At 27.8% G+C, this 17356-nt stretch overlaps 2 protein-coding genes across 4 annotated transcripts; one reads left to right on the top strand and one right to left on the bottom strand.

Annotated features, from left to right (window-relative positions):
• Positions 1 to 603: 603 nt before the first annotated feature.
• On the top strand, positions 604 to 4806 carry LOC116776241 (coatomer subunit zeta-1). Of its 2 annotated transcripts, none has more exons than XM_032669386.2 (6): positions 604 to 764; positions 1262 to 1407; positions 1763 to 1862; positions 2092 to 2225; positions 2695 to 2785; positions 4704 to 4806. In XM_032669386.2, exons 1-6 carry the CDS (start codon positions 732 to 734, stop codon positions 4749 to 4751), a joined length of 552 nt encoding a protein of 183 aa, XP_032525277.2. In that variant the 5' UTR covers positions 604 to 731; the 3' UTR covers positions 4752 to 4806. The 2 variants fall into 2 exon arrangements, with proteins under 2 accessions (XP_032525277.2, XP_032525278.2); XM_032669387.2 differs by lacking the exon at positions 4704 to 4806 and adding an exon at positions 3469 to 3710.
• Positions 4535 to 6978, bottom strand: LOC116776240 (isochorismatase domain-containing protein 1-like). 2 transcript variants are annotated; one of them, XM_032669383.2, is made up of 4 exons: positions 6753 to 6978; positions 6343 to 6549; positions 6056 to 6172; positions 4535 to 5113 (listed from the first exon to the last, which is right to left on the bottom strand). In XM_032669383.2, the coding sequence occupies exons 1-4, from the start codon at positions 6882 to 6884 to the stop codon at positions 4970 to 4972; spliced, it is 600 nt and encodes a 199-aa protein (XP_032525274.1). In that variant the 5' UTR covers positions 6885 to 6978; the 3' UTR covers positions 4535 to 4969. The 2 variants fall into 2 exon arrangements, with proteins under 2 accessions (XP_032525274.1, XP_032525273.1); XM_032669382.2 differs by lacking the exon at positions 4535 to 5113 and adding an exon at positions 5211 to 5545 and having other exon boundaries at positions 6753 to 6977.
• Positions 6979 to 17356: the final 10378 nt, after the last annotated feature.

Here is a 17356-nt window from a genome sequence, read left to right as displayed (position 1 = left end):
TCTCCGGATGCCCCACAGGACCACCACCCTCACCAAACTTAGGTGTTTGGGTGTTGGTCGCAATGAATTTTATCCAACGTAAAAAAGAAAAAGAAGCTTCTCGCTACATCATCGAGTTTTAAAATTTTAAAGAACTCCTTTTTCAATTTTATCGCTTAAGCAAACTCACTACACACGTAAACTAACTACAAACAGTTTCTGGCAACCAAAGTTTATCTAATTTACGCACTTGCACTTTAGCATGTATTTTACACAGCGTGTAATCAATTTCCTGATTTTTTTTATATGTTCAACGCAAAAACACTATGGATTGTACACACAACTCGTCTTTTACGTAGACATGCATAACAATACTACACTGAACTTGTAAATATGCGGCTACCCTCAAAAAAAGAGAAAAACTGTAACAAGAAACTAAATTTGATTGATGAAGACGGTTGGTAGATGCTACGGAAAACATCAATACTTAAATTTTAATAATATAATTAATTATTTTATGTCTAATATCCAATGGGTGAACTAGAAACACCTGGTTTAACTTTTATTTTATCTTTAGGTACAAATATTCGCTCGCATTTTTATAGTCTGCGACTATTTATATGTCATCGATGTATTGCAGATTGTCACGTCACAATTGTCGATTTTAAACTTCATCAAACATATTTCTACTAAGCGTTGTAAATTAAATATATTGATTTTAAAATATCTATATAGTGAACGACATAAACAAAATGGTTCACACTAATTTAGAAGGATCTCTGTTTGTAAGTAAAACAATAGATGTCAATACTTCTGTAGGATATATTCTTATTTATGTTGAACTGATGTACGCCGACAAAATCTTATTTGAAGTCTTATTTATATTCATAATTTTATTTTTATACTTATATTACCGAATATTTATATAGGTAATATTTATTGATAGAGTTTTAACAGTTTTATATAGATATTGTATATTGTCAAAAGAGACTTTATGAACAAAAAATGATGTATTGATAACATTAATTTTTTTGACCAATTGATTAAATTGACATTACAATCAAACAAATATAGAAACACATAGTTATTGTGAAATAACTTGATGACACAAGAATTTACGAAATAAAAATGTATACTATTAAGTTAATCCCAGATCGTGTCTATACCATTCAACACAACACTGGCAGAATATACTGTGCACGTCTTTGCACGGTTGAAGGCCATATTTAAAACAACCACCCACCACAAATGTTTACTAATCTATAAAAACAAACAATTCCAGGAGCCGACGCTATACATTGTCAAAGGTATGTGCATACTTGACAATGAGGGCAACAGAATCCTTGCCAAGTACTATGATAAAGACATTCTACCGACACCCAAAGAGCAGAAGGCATTCGAAAAGAACTTGTTCAACAAAACCCATAGGTACTAAACATATTAACATACATATATAATGAGAATGACATTAATAATAAGAAAAAATATAAATATTGAGAAAGAGCTTTTCTTGATTTTCTTAGTAAGAGCACAAATAAAAACGTATTTATACAATGAAGTAAATATATAACTAGCATAGAAAGAGGGTAATGCAGGTAAAATGTGGTAATGAAGCTCACATAAGATTGTACTTACCTGACATTTTGTTTTTAATTCGAACTATTAAACTATGTTACTCAGTATACGGGTGAAGTTAATATTCAATATATATATTGAATATTGAATATTGAATATTAATATATATATACATATATATATTTTAAAAAAATGATAATGATTCCAGGGCCAATGCTGAAATCATTATGTTGGACGGCTTAACTTGTGTATACAAGAGTAATGTGGACCTATTCTTCTATGCCATGGGCAGTTCACATGAGAATGAGGTATGTATAGGTAATATATTACTAGATATTACTGAATTATATATTACTAGATATTACCTAGCGATCCAAATAATTTTAAATATTTCACACCTAATATATTGTACAGAGATCATTTTATCTCTGAAATATTTTGTGTAATTTTTTAAATGACCATATAAATATTACCGCACCCATTTAGATGTAATTACATAGTTGTATAGTATAATATAAAAATATGTTTTTTTTTCAGTTATTGCTCCAATCAGTTCTAAACTCCCTTTATGAGTCAGTCAGTATACTTCTCCGTCGGAATGTTGAGAAAAGAGTTCTTATGGACAATCTGGATTCCGTGATGCTCGCTTTCGATGAGATCTGTGATGGCGGGTGAGTCTCTTATTTTATAATCCAACGAGACAAGATAGAAAATGTAAACGAAATCCTTATAATACTTAAAATAACAGTAGTAATATTAAGATGTAATGTATTAATAAACTTGTATACAAAGCCATGTATTAGTACATCTGATGTATTTTCCTTTATTTACATAATTTATCTTGTTTCGTTGGCAGGAAATATATAAAACAGAATTACATTAGTCCGTTCACAATAAATGAAATTAATCATTGTAAGAATAATAATTTAAAGGTCTGAAAGATTTTTTAAATCTAATTTTAGATATTATATTTTAAGACATACTTGTATGAAAATTTTATAACAATAGGAGATATTGTATGAAAAATGGTACGGCTATCTCAATTGTTAAAGTAATTGAAATTTAATATACCAAGGCAAGCCGATTGAATCCTGCTTGTGTCTTTAAGGTTATCCTAATTTAATATGAATGTTTATACAGGGTGATTCTTGACTCAGATCCAGGTTCTATAGTTGGCAGAGCTGCCTTGAGAGGTGAAGATGTACCGCTCGGAGAGCAGACCGTTGTTCAGGTAATGCAGCGGGTCAATGACCTGTTTTGGTAGTCAGGTATAATGTACAGGGGATTTAAAATATGGTTTAAAAAAGTTATTGAATTATATATACATATATATTTCCTGCAGAATATATTGTATATACACACCCTGTACTAAATACATTTTTAACCGATACTCTTCTACCCTCGTGGTGTTACAGCGATCAACTCTGTTTGTATTGTGTATTGCTAGTTGAAAAAAAAAACTATTTTTTTTTACTTAATGAGTAGCTAAATCAGACACATTAAAATCTACATAATAAGCTATGATTTTCCATATAAAAGGTTTTATGTGAAATATTTTTTTTTATTTTGTATGTCTTGCTATTTTTTTTTTCATCACGAAAAGCTTTTTATATTTCGCGCGTGATTTTTCTTTATTGTAATATAAAGAATGGTTTTTAATATAATTAATGAGAGGTTCGAATTTAATTTGAACTACTATAGTATTAAAGAAACTTTTTTAATCTATACAATTATTATATATATGTACATAGATATAGGTTCACCTAGATAGTGCCACGGAGTTATATATCATATATATATATATATATATATATGAATATTTCATTTTTGTTCATGCTTCTGTCTGTCGAATTCATTGTTGAGAATTTTAGCATATTATTTTATTTTTTTTCTTATTAAATTTCCATATTTCAGGTTCTATACAACTTAGTGAATAACTATTAGTAGTGCAAGGAAAGGCGTTCATTAAAATTGAATTAATCGTTCGAAAACCATTGAGAATTAATTTTTTATTTGACGGAAAATTGTTTTTTTTTTTATTTTGGGACCAAAAAAATATTCTAGATGGTTTTCCAATTATTAGCGATTTTTAGATACTTTTTTTTGTTGTCCGCTTATTTGTCATCAGTTGCTGTAATATATAGTACACTAATTTATATTTTGTTTTTATTTTACCCTTTCTGTTTTTTTTTTTTAAACATAGAGCTTATTTTTTTTTTAATTCCTTACGTAAATCTTCATGTTAATTAATAAATAGGTTTTCATCATAAGTAATATTTAATTTTATATAATAGAAATGTGATAATCATTATTTATACAATGTTTTTTGGTATTCTTGATGTATTTTAACAAAATAATGGCGACCGGAAATAGAACTTTATCACTATACAGACTATATCCTGTTAATTCTAAAAAAATAAAACTAATCTATCCACCGATGTTTATCGATATCAGGCTGAGCGTTATCTTCGAAATTTTTAGGGCTCGGCTCTAGTCAACGTATCAATAACTTGTCTAAACACGTTATTCAAAAATTTTATGAAAAATAGGCCATAGATAATAGATCTTCCTCTTTTTGGTTAGTGGCGTTAGATTATAGATAAAAAATATCATATAAATAATAAATAAAAAATCTTCACGTCAATGAAAAAAACTGAACATATATATATATGATGAAAGCCATATTTAAAACAACCTAACCAATATATATATATAGACATTGTGACATGTATTTTTAACATTCCGAACTAATTACATACATTAACGTGTTTATAATTTTTAAGTTAACTTTTCATTGACATATATAATGTTTGTGTTTTTAACCAAATATCATTTATCTGGGTCTGCATTGAAACACGTTTATTGACCGAGGAATGTAATATTTTTTTTGTCATTGAAGACTACATTTCGACCACACATATATGCTAAAATTCAAAATAGATTCATTCAGGAAACCGACACTAACATACGAAGGGTAAACTTATTCTAATAGGCATATTTATTAATAGACATCAAAAATATCAGTTCAGAAGCGAGTCTTGACAGCGTCTAAGTTAAATTACATAAATTCGTTCAATTACAATAATATATTAAAATTATAGTTATCATATAATATATATATATATATATTAATCGTACCTCTGTTACAGGTGTTACAATCAGCGAGGGAGCAACTCAAGTGGTCGCTGTTGAAGTGATCGTCTCACATATTTATTTATAACATACACAAATAAACTTTGAATTCACCAAATATATTAATTTTTCATTTATATAAATACCTATCAAACTATAATAATTATCACACAGAGCGTATAGACTAGTAACAATATACTAACAAGACGGATATCACATCTAAGAAGATATACACATATATTAGATACATTTTGGTATAGTTTTAAGTGTTAAATAAGCTGCCCTAAGCTTTCCCTCCGAACTCATCCGCTGTTGGCACTATATTCAGTTTGGATATGGGCTTGAAGGCCGGGTTGTTTTTGTCACCGAGGAGTTTAAACAATATATTCTCCGATGTGCCAATAAAACAACCGATAGATTGGAGACGCTGAAAATAAATCAATGATCAATTATCACAATGATATGTTGTATGTCATATTTAAGATTATCTTAAAAATAAAAATGTAAGAAATAAAAAATATATATACAAAACAAATTTATTCACATTAATTTTATTTACAAAGTATATTTTAACAAAAAATAATCTTCATTATATACAAAATTATAATTTCCCTAACATTATAATGAAATAAAATTGAAAATTCAACAAAACGAAGCATGGAAAGACTTAAAATATTAAATTATCATGTAAATCATATATAAAAATTCATATTTTAGCTGTGATATTAAAAAATGTATCCAATGTCGGCTCTTTGTTCATTTTAGATATCGATTTAAAGACCGGGTTCTCTTTGTCCTTTAGTAATTTGAACAAAACATTTTCGGCTGTTGTTACGAAGCAGCCGATAGATTGCATACGCTGTAACAAAACATGCAAGATGAAGGAAGGAATGTGTTAACCAGATAAAAAAACGGGAGGTTTCGGTGTTTAAATCTCATGTATGTGATGTCTGTGTCCTTATAACGGTTTTTGGTCTATATATATAACATTATTTTGTAATATTATCAATTGAACATACAAGCTATGATGTTTCCTTTGAAAGTGTCTTCCTATGTGACATTATTTAATGATGACCCCTAAAACGGATTGCTACCTCCATTAAAATCACTTTAAACATATAAATGGCTGTTTGTGTGTATTCGGAAGTATAGCAAAATAAAAAATTAAAAAAAGATGGTTTATGAAAAGTTAAAATAAATTAAAAAACAATATACTCAAGCCAAGAATTCAAATTATATGATGTATATATTATTAAAGAGCATATTCAGTTGTAATATGTATGCCAATAATTATTTAAAATAACTAAAAATATACATTATAATATTAATCATTTGTATCATACAATTGAAATCTTAAATGATACTTCACCTGCAGTGCCAGGCTTCTGTCCAGTAGAGATCTTGAAGATACACCGTCGGCAACAACATGAACCGTTAAATCCTCATTGAGGAGATCTATCACTGTCTGCTCGATACATACATGCGCCTGGAAATCAAAGTTGCTTGTTATGTTGTCATTATTTCGTATGGAATTATTAAAGAGACAAACTTTTTCTATAATTTATTGCATATAAAGCAAGATATAAAATGTTTATGAAATTGCTTAAAATGCTATTTAAAACTTTATTTGATAACAACAACAAAGTTTGATCTCACCTCGATTCCAAATAGTACTACCGAACCCAAATTCGGTACATCTGATTTCAATTTTGCTTGTAGTTCTGGGGTGTACATGGAAAACTTGGTCTTCCCATACACGAGAGCAACATTGTCAGTGTTTATTTCCTTAGTTGTGTGACCAAGGCCTCTTGGATATTGCTCGGACACATAAACTGGAATGTTGAAGTGCTTTGCTGCTTCCACCTGGAATTTAATGATACACACACCTTTAATGATATGATAATTATGTTCTTAGTTGTATTATTTAAATTATTTATATAGATTATTACACACATTAATTTTTCACTTTTTAATTATGACGCATTGAAAAAAATTATATTTTGCTTGTGCAATAAAAATAAATGTTAATGAATATTGATATCTCGTTATGTAATAAAGATACATACCATTTTATTCGCGACTTTAACAATTTCGGCAAAATGTTTTATGTGTGGTCTAAATGTTTCTTGGATGTCACAGAGGAAAAACGCCGTCCTTTGCACCTCTAACGCACCAAGTTTAAGTACATTACGCGCCATTTTAACAAGTAAATTTTATGTAAATTAGCTAAATCAACAAGTAATTCTAGTGGTTAGATATATTTGTATAACAAGTTTGACAAAACAATGACAATCTAGAGGTGTGTCTTGCAGACAGAAATCAATAAATACCTACCGCTGTAATGCATCTGTAAAATAGATAAAAAATATTATATCTCCAATTTAAAAAAATTTTACACGAGAAAATATTAGAATTTTAGACATGATATTATAAAAAAATACATATAAATATTGAAGAAATTTCGAAAATGTAAAGAAAAAATATATTTAATGCCACAGCGCCTGCATAAATATCACGATTGTATTCAATATACTTTATGTTGCTAATATTACCGATTAGGCGCTGTATATTTTTTTTATATCTTGTCATAATTTTAAGAAGTTTTAACATTCATCATTTTTAAAAATATTTTTGCTTTTGCTATTTGTTATAAAAATGCATATTATATTTTCATTCTAGCTTTTTTGAAACTAATTCACTTACATTCGTATTAGATATATGATTTAAATAAATTTTAATTTACTGTCCACAACTTTAACTATTATAAAATATAATTATAATCTTTCTATCTGTTTAGTTTTGTAGTTAAAATTTATATGCACAATTTGTTTTAGCAACGCAGTAAGTGCCATTAGAATACAGCCGCTAAGAGTTTAAGTTTGTGATAGCTGTTAATACTGTCATTGCTAGTGAGACACAGTTAATAATATTAATAATAATTAGTAACGTCATTTAATCCATTAAATGACGTTACTAATTATTATTTCAAACAAAAAAATGATATTGTTATTTAAGTATAACAATTTTAAAGTTAAAGAGATTATTCGACTACAAATGCCTTGGTTTATTTTTTATCACATCACTACAAAAACAAATAGTTGACACAAACTTGAGAGAGCGTAATTTAACTTATGAAACATTTTATTATTTACTAATCTTGTCCTAAATATAATAAATATGTATAGCGTAAGTTGGCATGTTTTTTTTTTATATTATCACTCGTTAGACAAATTAATAAAATATATTTAAAATTTTGCTATATCTTCAGCTAGTTCGAAATTACTTCGGGCATTTCATTACGAGCTGTCAGAAACGCAAACTATATACTTATATCTAATTTTGTTAATACAATTTGTTTTTAAAGTATCTCAGAAATAGTATGTAAAATAAGGATGATGTATCTTTCACGAGGTTTGTGATGTACTATTTTCGTAATTGACTATAAAATGTATATCGACGTGTAGTTGGTACATTTATATAAAACGATAAAAGGGATATTTTAAGAGAAAGACATAGAAAAACATTAAAACAGACAGGCTTTCTCTGTCATTAAATTTAACACAGCTGCGGAACAATATAGTGAAGGAAGCTTCAAGTTAACAAGAAAGAAATACGTTGATAAATTTAGGTAGCATTACCCAGACTATTATAATACAAATTGAATAAACCGTATAACTGTGATCGTCTTTCGATACCTAGAAAACAAAAAAAGGAATCCTATCCCTAAGCTCTGAAAACTTTTAAATCACCAGACGTATCATTAAAGGCGTCCAGCACGCAATTTCTCTTTAAAAACCTGTGCCCCAAATCTCTAATTTACCGAAAAAACTATATCATTCACGACCCTTTTATATTTTTTATTTATTTTTTCGAGTTTCCGAACGCGTGACTTTTGACTGACTGTTTTGGCCTACGGCAATCTTCTATCCTAAACGCAACCGCAGAATTAAAAAAAAAACAAAGATGGCGCCCGACTCGTGCTTCGGCGGGAAGGGCTTTCGAAAAAAATGCTACTTTTACCTGTGTCGGTCGAAACAAATGTAATAATAGAGAAATGGACGATTTTAAGGATTTGTGTATATAATTGCTTTTATTGGTCGCGAATCCTTTTGCAAATTATACGACGGTGTTTAGCTTTGGTTCATTGCTTTAGGACGTCATAAAAAATGTGTGGACTAAAGAATTTTATACTTTTATTGATCTCATTTATTATTATTTTTTAATAAACTTAACTAATTGAGACATTTTCTATTAAAAGTTTTATGACATTATAAATATCATATCTCTTTACCGAAAAATAAACCGGTCAAACATCCTTGTTAACTTCGAGCGCGGAATTAATATAAAGACTAATGAGCACTGAATGATAAATCTCGCTTTTTGTGTTACATTTATAACGTAAAATGAATTTATCAAAGCGCTAACTAAGCTCCACAGTCATCATAGACGTTTCTGAACGTAAATCCAACATCCGAATACCAATATTACAGATGAAATCCATCGAATCATGGCGCCGGGGCGTGTCAGAACAAAAGGCAAGTGTCAGAGGCGCCGGGCCTTTTGGCTTTAGTTTTTTTTTTAACGCGGCAAATGTACTGTAATTTAATTAGTTAATGGCCGATTCACTATGGATGATTTTTAGATTATTTCAAAGTTAATACAGTTTTATATTTATTTTTATATCAATCGATGTATCTCTGGATCACAATGAACCTTTGCACTATATTACAATTCATCATATCGTAATCGGAGTATAATATCATAAGGCGAAAAGCTAATATTTTTTTAAACAAAAAATATGATCGCTGCCGCCAACAATTAAGCTAGCCCTCTGGAATACGTAAAACATCAAATGACTGTAATTATAAACGATTTTATTAAAAAATAAAAACTCACACACGCGCCGCGCCCTCCAGCTAAAGATGGCGCCACTGGGATTTGGAGGGAAAACTAATGACATTATAATATTTCGTATAGCATATAAATAATATATATGTATACTAAATGTGTTTAATATGTTTTTTTATATGAAAAATTCCATATTATTATGAAAACAGCGTCTTAAAAATGGATAATAAAAGCCGATAATGAGTATGTTTAAAATCATGTAGTTATTGCTTCGTTTAGGTGTAATTCCCCCATCGCTGCTCGCATTTTTAAGGTTATGTTATTACCCTGCGTCCATCCATACAACTTACAACTCGCAAGTATCTACACTACATAGGTAATACTTAAAAAAATATATTCTATTCCGTCTTATGAAGAAGGTACTATTGTTTAAAGTATATAAACCAATTATAAGTACATGAATATCGATATAAATATATTTTTTTCTTTTAATTATTCTTCTTACATACTTAATAGTTAGAGAATTGTATGTTAGTATATTTTTTCGTTAAAAACTCAGCCAATAAAACCTACTTAATGATTATTTCTTCTGAAGTAATGAGTACTTTATTTACTATTATATAGATTTATAAATTATTGTCATCACTTCCGCGTGTTTATTTACCTTACGTTCCTAACTAATACGCTAACAGTTAACGTATTAATAATAAAACGTTCAGTATTCTTAGTACAAGTTTGAATCGCTACACACGAACCGTTTCCCGTATCTCATTCAGTAATCGTTAATTTATGAATGAGAAACTACAAACGCATCTCGTGATGTGTGAAAATACAAACGTGTGGTAAGGTTACAATTATTAAGTCATAGTCAGATACGTATTTAGATACAGCCGACACTTGTACACATCGTTAGAGCAGACATTAAGTGTACAGTGTAAGTCTAATTAAGACGAAATTGGTTGAATGAGGGATTACAATTATCTATATGCATATATATTTGAGATTATTTCTGTCTCTAAGTACGTGAAAAATAAATTTTTCTACTAATTAAATATAAAGGTGAAGACTTAACAATATATTTCAATGACGGGTATTCTGCAATAGTAAAATTATTTATCAAGTTTTTTTTTAAATATATGTATTATAAAACATTCCTGAAATTGAATCGTCTTAAATTTATTTTTTTCAAAAATATTAGTTTATAAAGTAATTGTTTTTATATGAATTAATGATTATATTATTATATCTTATATGTTATATATGTATATCTAACAAATATCCCTGGTAATATTGTATAGTACATAAAATATTACTAAGTATGTATGAAATATAAAGACTTAATACATTCAAGTAAAGTATATTTTTATATATAACAATATTAAGTAAAAAATACTATAAATATGTTTAATATTAATATAGAAATTAGTTAAATTTTATTATATTTTAAGTATAGCAACATTAAATTTGACAGTCACATTTATATTAGTATCTATATTTTTATATGTCATTGTTTTAAAAATAATTATATATAATTAAGAATACATAAAAATTATGCTCACATTAAAATAATATCTTTGTATACTTTTAAGAAATCTCTTATTTCGTATTTCAGAATAGATAAAACTTTTGCCAAGTTAATAATATATGTAGTATATATATATTATTAACTCATTTGACACTCTTAATTAATCTGTCATTTAATTTTAATTCTATTCATGTCTATAAAACTATATGAATGACTAAAATAAACAAGTACACAAAGAAGGTAATGTAATGTACAAGAAAATGAATACTTTTTGCTTGATGTGAGTCATTTAAAAAAAAAAACTCAATTAACTCAACAGACATTTGTTACATTGTAATAAACGGGATTGAAATATATTCTTACTGAACTAGATATACTAAATAATTTATGACTTAATGTATAAGTAGGTTTAACGTCTTAATACAAACAAATAGATAAATTACTGTATATTTAAGTGTGATTTAAAAAAAAATATGAAAATTGGTAAATTTCATACAAAAAAAAAAGTTCAAAATAGCAAGTGTACAGTCTGCTTAAATGACTTGATCACAAGACGCCATAGTATAATTTTAACGTGACAGCTACTCGCTGTACCTTTGGATTATCTGTTTTTTTTTCTCGTCGCCATTGTCCATTGTTTCTTCAAGAGATTCCTGATAATTACATTGTAATTAAGTTTTTGTGCGTAACAGTGGATTACAACAATATATTTATCCGTATTTCATAAATTTTGTATTATATATGTTATTTGTATAATAAAACGAATGCATATATTAAATGTTAAAAAGTTAAAACTTATTTGAGATACGTTTAAAATACCGTTTCCCGCCACGTCATTCGACACAAAAACAAAATGGCAGATTAAATTGTAATTAATCTTAGTCTCTTCCGCGTCGGTTTTTTTGTTGCACGAAAGTGTTTTGAACCCTTTGTTTGCTTTAAATAAATATATTTATATGTACATATATTTTATAAGGATTTATAAGTAATGAAATAAATTAAATACATATATAAAAATATATAACACAGATAATAAATGTCAAACTATGTGAAGTTTGATGTAAAACAAAATTAGTATAATAAAAAAGACCTGGTTAACTGGACGGGAGGAGTCGCGTTATGATATAGTTAAATTTAACGGATCTCGATGTACTTGTGAGTAATTCGCTTAACGCCTCCCGCTTCTTACGCAACTAACGACGGTTCAGATACACATCTACATTTTAACTGTTGTTTTATTTTAAATGAGCATTTAACTATTTCATCTCATATTTAGATATGTATAGAGGAATTTTATACGGATTTTTGTCATTTTGAAAATTTTATTTATATTCTTATAGTGACGTATACTTTTAAATTTTTGTTATTAAGTAATTTCTTGACTAAATTTTTTTGATACTACGCGGTTTTTATTACTTTCTGTGTATATAACCTGGACTTTTCGGTTACTTAACAGCAACCGTGATCACGGGCAGACGAGATGAAAGTGTCAAGATGGGATAATATAGTTATAAAATAATATAAAAAGGTCAGTATCCGAAAAACATAGGTGCATTAGAGTGTGTAGGTGCACTCGCAAATAGTATCATTAAGTAATTACTTGTTTATCGTCTGATATATATTAATAAGGTTATATAGATTGACATATATATTTATATATATGTCATTTTATTTATTACAATTTAATATATTTGATATCTTATTCTTTATATATATATGTTAGTTGCCAGTTGGGTTTAAATCTAAATTCTGCATGCTTTTTTATTGCGATTATATTTTTAAAAAATTAAAAAAATATAATTCGTTTTTCAATTGTTTATCTGTCCGTGTGTTCCGACGGATATAAAAAAACGGCTAGACTGATTATGATGTGATCCTTGAAAAGAATCATGTTAAGAAATACGTTCGATGCCGTCGGTAGTTGTAAAAAATTGTGTATTATTTTTAATTCACCTTATTCTCATATGTGGTGTAACAAAAAGACACACACACGTCAGGTAGCTGAGATATAGATGACTGAACTAATTATTACCCTTTGAATGAACCTTTATATTATATAATAGATTCAATTTTGAACTTTACTGTGTTGTTTTAAAGCATATTATAGTATTATACGTTGTATGGTAGGTAAGTGCTGTGTCAGCGAACGTAGTTAGTACAAGTGGAGACATAAAAAATATAAATATTTAAAAATATTAAATTATATATAAGTTAAATTTCGTATTAAAATATATTGTTCTAGTTACAAAAACCTATTAAAACTAGAAAGATACATAATTTTAAATTAAATATATATATTTTTTATTTGAATAATACTGTGGTTAATGTTTTATTATAATATAAGTGTAGGCCTGTTTATAAATATAGTTTATAATTAATTGTATCGGCGGTGTATACACGTCTTAAAACACAATTCATATAGACATCACTTTAATGTAATATACAAAAAATTTCAAATATCTCACCTGTGTCTGTACTCATATAAATAAAATATATATATTATATACTATAACATATTTTATATATGAACAAAAAAAAATTTATAACCTGTATTTTTTTTTAATAAAAATGTGAATGAAAATGATAAATTATTTAGTACGCTATAAAAAATACTATATTTTTGATTACCTAATTAATTTACGTCTATAAGTATCAAGTAAAAGTGGGTGCGAGCGAGAGGATGTGTGCGAGCGGGACGGAAAACAAAAATTTTGTCATTAGAAACACGGCGATTACAATATAAAACATGTTTATTAAGTGTAAGCCGAAATAGTTTTTATATTTACATATGTGATTATAGAAAATAAGTGCTGGCTTATACGAAATTGCCTTATTCCAATCACATCGATGGCAACTGCTGTTTCTGGTCTTCGCCGTATACAAAGTAACTACGAGATCGTTTATAGCCAATGCTATAATATAGTTGTCAGTATCTTATTTGACAAAAAAAAAATCGTATGACAGACACTTATAATTGAGTTTTGTCGAATTATTTGAAGAAATTTTGTTTTAATATATTACTTTTACATAATCTATATCATTTTAAGAAATTACATCGTTAATAATTTAAATACCTACAAATATTTTTTTACACACAAATAAACTGATGTATTTAAAAGTCCATGGTGTTACTCAAACTGCCAATGGTCAAAAAAATTATTAAATATTATAAAAAAATATTAATTATATTCTTAAGCTATCTATAAATCTGAAAATATATTTAACTAAACATTATTTCTGAAACGGGTTTAAACCAGCGCTGTATTCAAAACTCCCCGTGCACAGCGCATGCGTGCTACGCCCTGTCATTATAGCCGCGCAGACGCAAATTACATTACATAGGTATTATGTACAATTATACACCGGCTGTATCCTATGTGGAAGACACGCAAGCTTTTTATATTATTCTTTGTTTGTGGTTTAATTTTATTTTTTTTTTATTATTCCGATCTCCCGCCTTTTTTGACAGATGCTTTGACAGACAAAGGTTCTCGCTGAGTTTGAGAGTGTTTCGGAACCGATTTTGCTCGATTACATTCAGCCAAACGGTATTTTTTTTATTTATATTTTGAAATCCTAAGTTAAGTACTAAAAATCTTTTACACAATATGTTATAGAGGTGTATTGTTAACGTAGTAAGGTGAATGAAACTTTGTGGCGACGTTATAAATTCAGCTAGAATTAGCTGTTAGAATTTTAACAATCCGTAACAAATAAGTATAATGACAAACATAACGATTTTACTAATAGCTCTAAATCTGGGTGGCCGTAAAGAAATGACCGGAAATGTCCGAATATCGATTATAATTAAAAAAAGATCAGTAAAATGGCGCTAACATGCCATTTCACAGATTATACAAACGGAAAAAACTAAAAGGCGCCGCTCAAAGGTTCCGCAACAAAAAACTAAATTAACACACGTTTAAAAATAATTAAAACCCACCTCGTTAGCCCCTTTATAGATTGACAAGTTTTAAAAGCTTCGGTGTCTCTTAACGCACAAACAATAGAGTTCATATTATTAAATCGGAAAAATAGGATCGTTGTCTATAGCAGAGGGCAAATTGCATTTCAGGTTTGAGTTTATTTGATAGCGTCCAGGAACAATAAACATATATCATGAAATGCTACCGTTTTTTACTTTTTTTAAATAAATTACGTCATTATAATATATATCGGCTTGACGGAAAATAATACAATTTTTTATTTAAGGACATCCATTTATTATAGGTCATGTAATATAAATGTTGTAATAAAATTAGTTTCGTTTGAATGTCATTTATTACAAAGGACAATATTTCTTTAAACTTAAAAGACATTTCATCAATATTTTGACTTCTGGAATGAGTCGTCAGCTTCCATGACGATACAGAATTTCTTGACGAATGCATTAAGGGATGACGTTGCGTTTTAAATAGTTTTTGGCAAAGAAAATTATTTAAATAAACAAAAATGATCCTCGTTTGCTCCAGAGTTATTCGGATTTTTTGGGATTTTAATACAGCATTCTGAAATACTTACCTTACTTACTTAACATTAACTTGGTGTCAGAGAAGAAATCGTAACTTATATAGTGTTATAAACATAATTTTTAAACTAACTAGAAGTGAAATACAGTTGTTGAAAACAATATTAATCATACACTCATGCATTAATAACTAAATCCTTTATGTCTTACTGAATGCATCGAAAAACGTAAATATTTCTATTTGACCATAAATATGATTTTATAAAACTAAATTTTGTATTTTAAAAAAAATCACTTCAATTTCAAAATGGCAACACATCAAAGAAAGTCGAAGCGTGACGGTATATTCCATATTTATTTGTCGCTTTCTTTAGAAATGGAGCCCCGCTGAGCGTCGCCAATGAAATATGATGGACGTCCAGAAATGACTGGCGCTAAATACTTTACAACTAATATAAAAATACAAAAAAAAAAAAACCCTCTAAACGCGTCGCTGTAAATACAAAACATTACACAAGTGCAAGTTAACGTAAACTTTAAAGAGCTTTCACGTTATAAAGAATAATTACAACTAATCAAGCGTGTACTATCTGAGATAAATATGCAAATATCAATATAATTATATAATCATATCAATGGCACAAGAACCGAAATCCAGACAGTCGGTAAATAATGTTTTCAAAGTATTATTTCGCATCGATGAATAACAGAATAATGTGGATGTTTTTATAAATACAAAGAATCATTCAACCTTGAACATATAAAACATAATACATCCAGCCGGTCATAAGTAATGAGATTATTAAAGTACACCAAAGCTACCGTTACAGATTAGCTTTGTGCTTACGCCTTGAAATATTTAATGACAGATTCTATTTAAAAAAAAAAAAAGTACAAATTTTGAAATCTGTCACAAATGGCATAAATGTCAAAGTTTCTAACAATTAATCGATTCATGTTATTTTATATATATAAATACTTTTTTTGTTTTGTTGTTTTGTTTGTTTTTAATTGTCAGTTCATAAATTCGTTTTGAATTTCGAACTCTCTTAATCGTGTCAGTGAAAATTGTACAATATGTATACAAACCAGAAAATACTTATTGGTTTTAGGAATGATATAATATTGTTTTAAGTTGATATATATGTAATGTTTTGCATATGTTTTTAAATATAAATACGTATAATGATCACTATGAACATTTTAACTCGTTTACCTATTTTTCTCATTATTTATACAACATTGTCAATTTGTACCACTTACCGTGTAATGATGAATCATTTATAGCTATTTGCAAACACGATATATGTTGCCCTTATAAATATTCCCGCCATTATTTTAAAAAAGGAACACAGATATTAATATATCGAAAGATTTTTTTAACTGTCACGTTTTTTTTTATGAATGCGGATGCAAAGAATTTAAATATTCAGAAACGCCTATAACATATCAAATGTCATTAAAGTGATTTTATAAACAAGAAAAACATGAACGTTTATTTGTGAATAAAAATAATTTAATTTAAGAAAATTTTATATATGATTAGATTATATCGAAATGTTACTTGTAATTTTTGTTATATTTTAAATAATATTGAAGTAATTAATTAACTAGATAGATTGATATCAGTCATAGATCATTTAAATTATTTTGGTTACACGAAAACAGTCCGGTTGATAGTTTACCGACACACCGACAGTGTTATCGTTTTTACTACTATATTTCTTTAGAATACAAAACATTAAAAAAGTCCTCTGGTCAGATATAGATAGGATGAAAAATGAAATAAAAAAAAACTACAATTGAAAATTTTATTCTACATAATCATT

Source organism: Danaus plexippus, chromosome 28 (genome assembly GCF_018135715.1).
Source record: "Danaus plexippus chromosome 28, MEX_DaPlex, whole genome shotgun sequence".
In the NCBI taxonomy this organism is placed as follows: Eukaryota; Metazoa; Arthropoda; class Insecta; order Lepidoptera; family Nymphalidae; genus Danaus; species Danaus plexippus.
The sequence above is the reverse complement of the archived record's forward strand: the minus strand, read 5'-3'. Positions and strand labels throughout refer to the sequence as shown.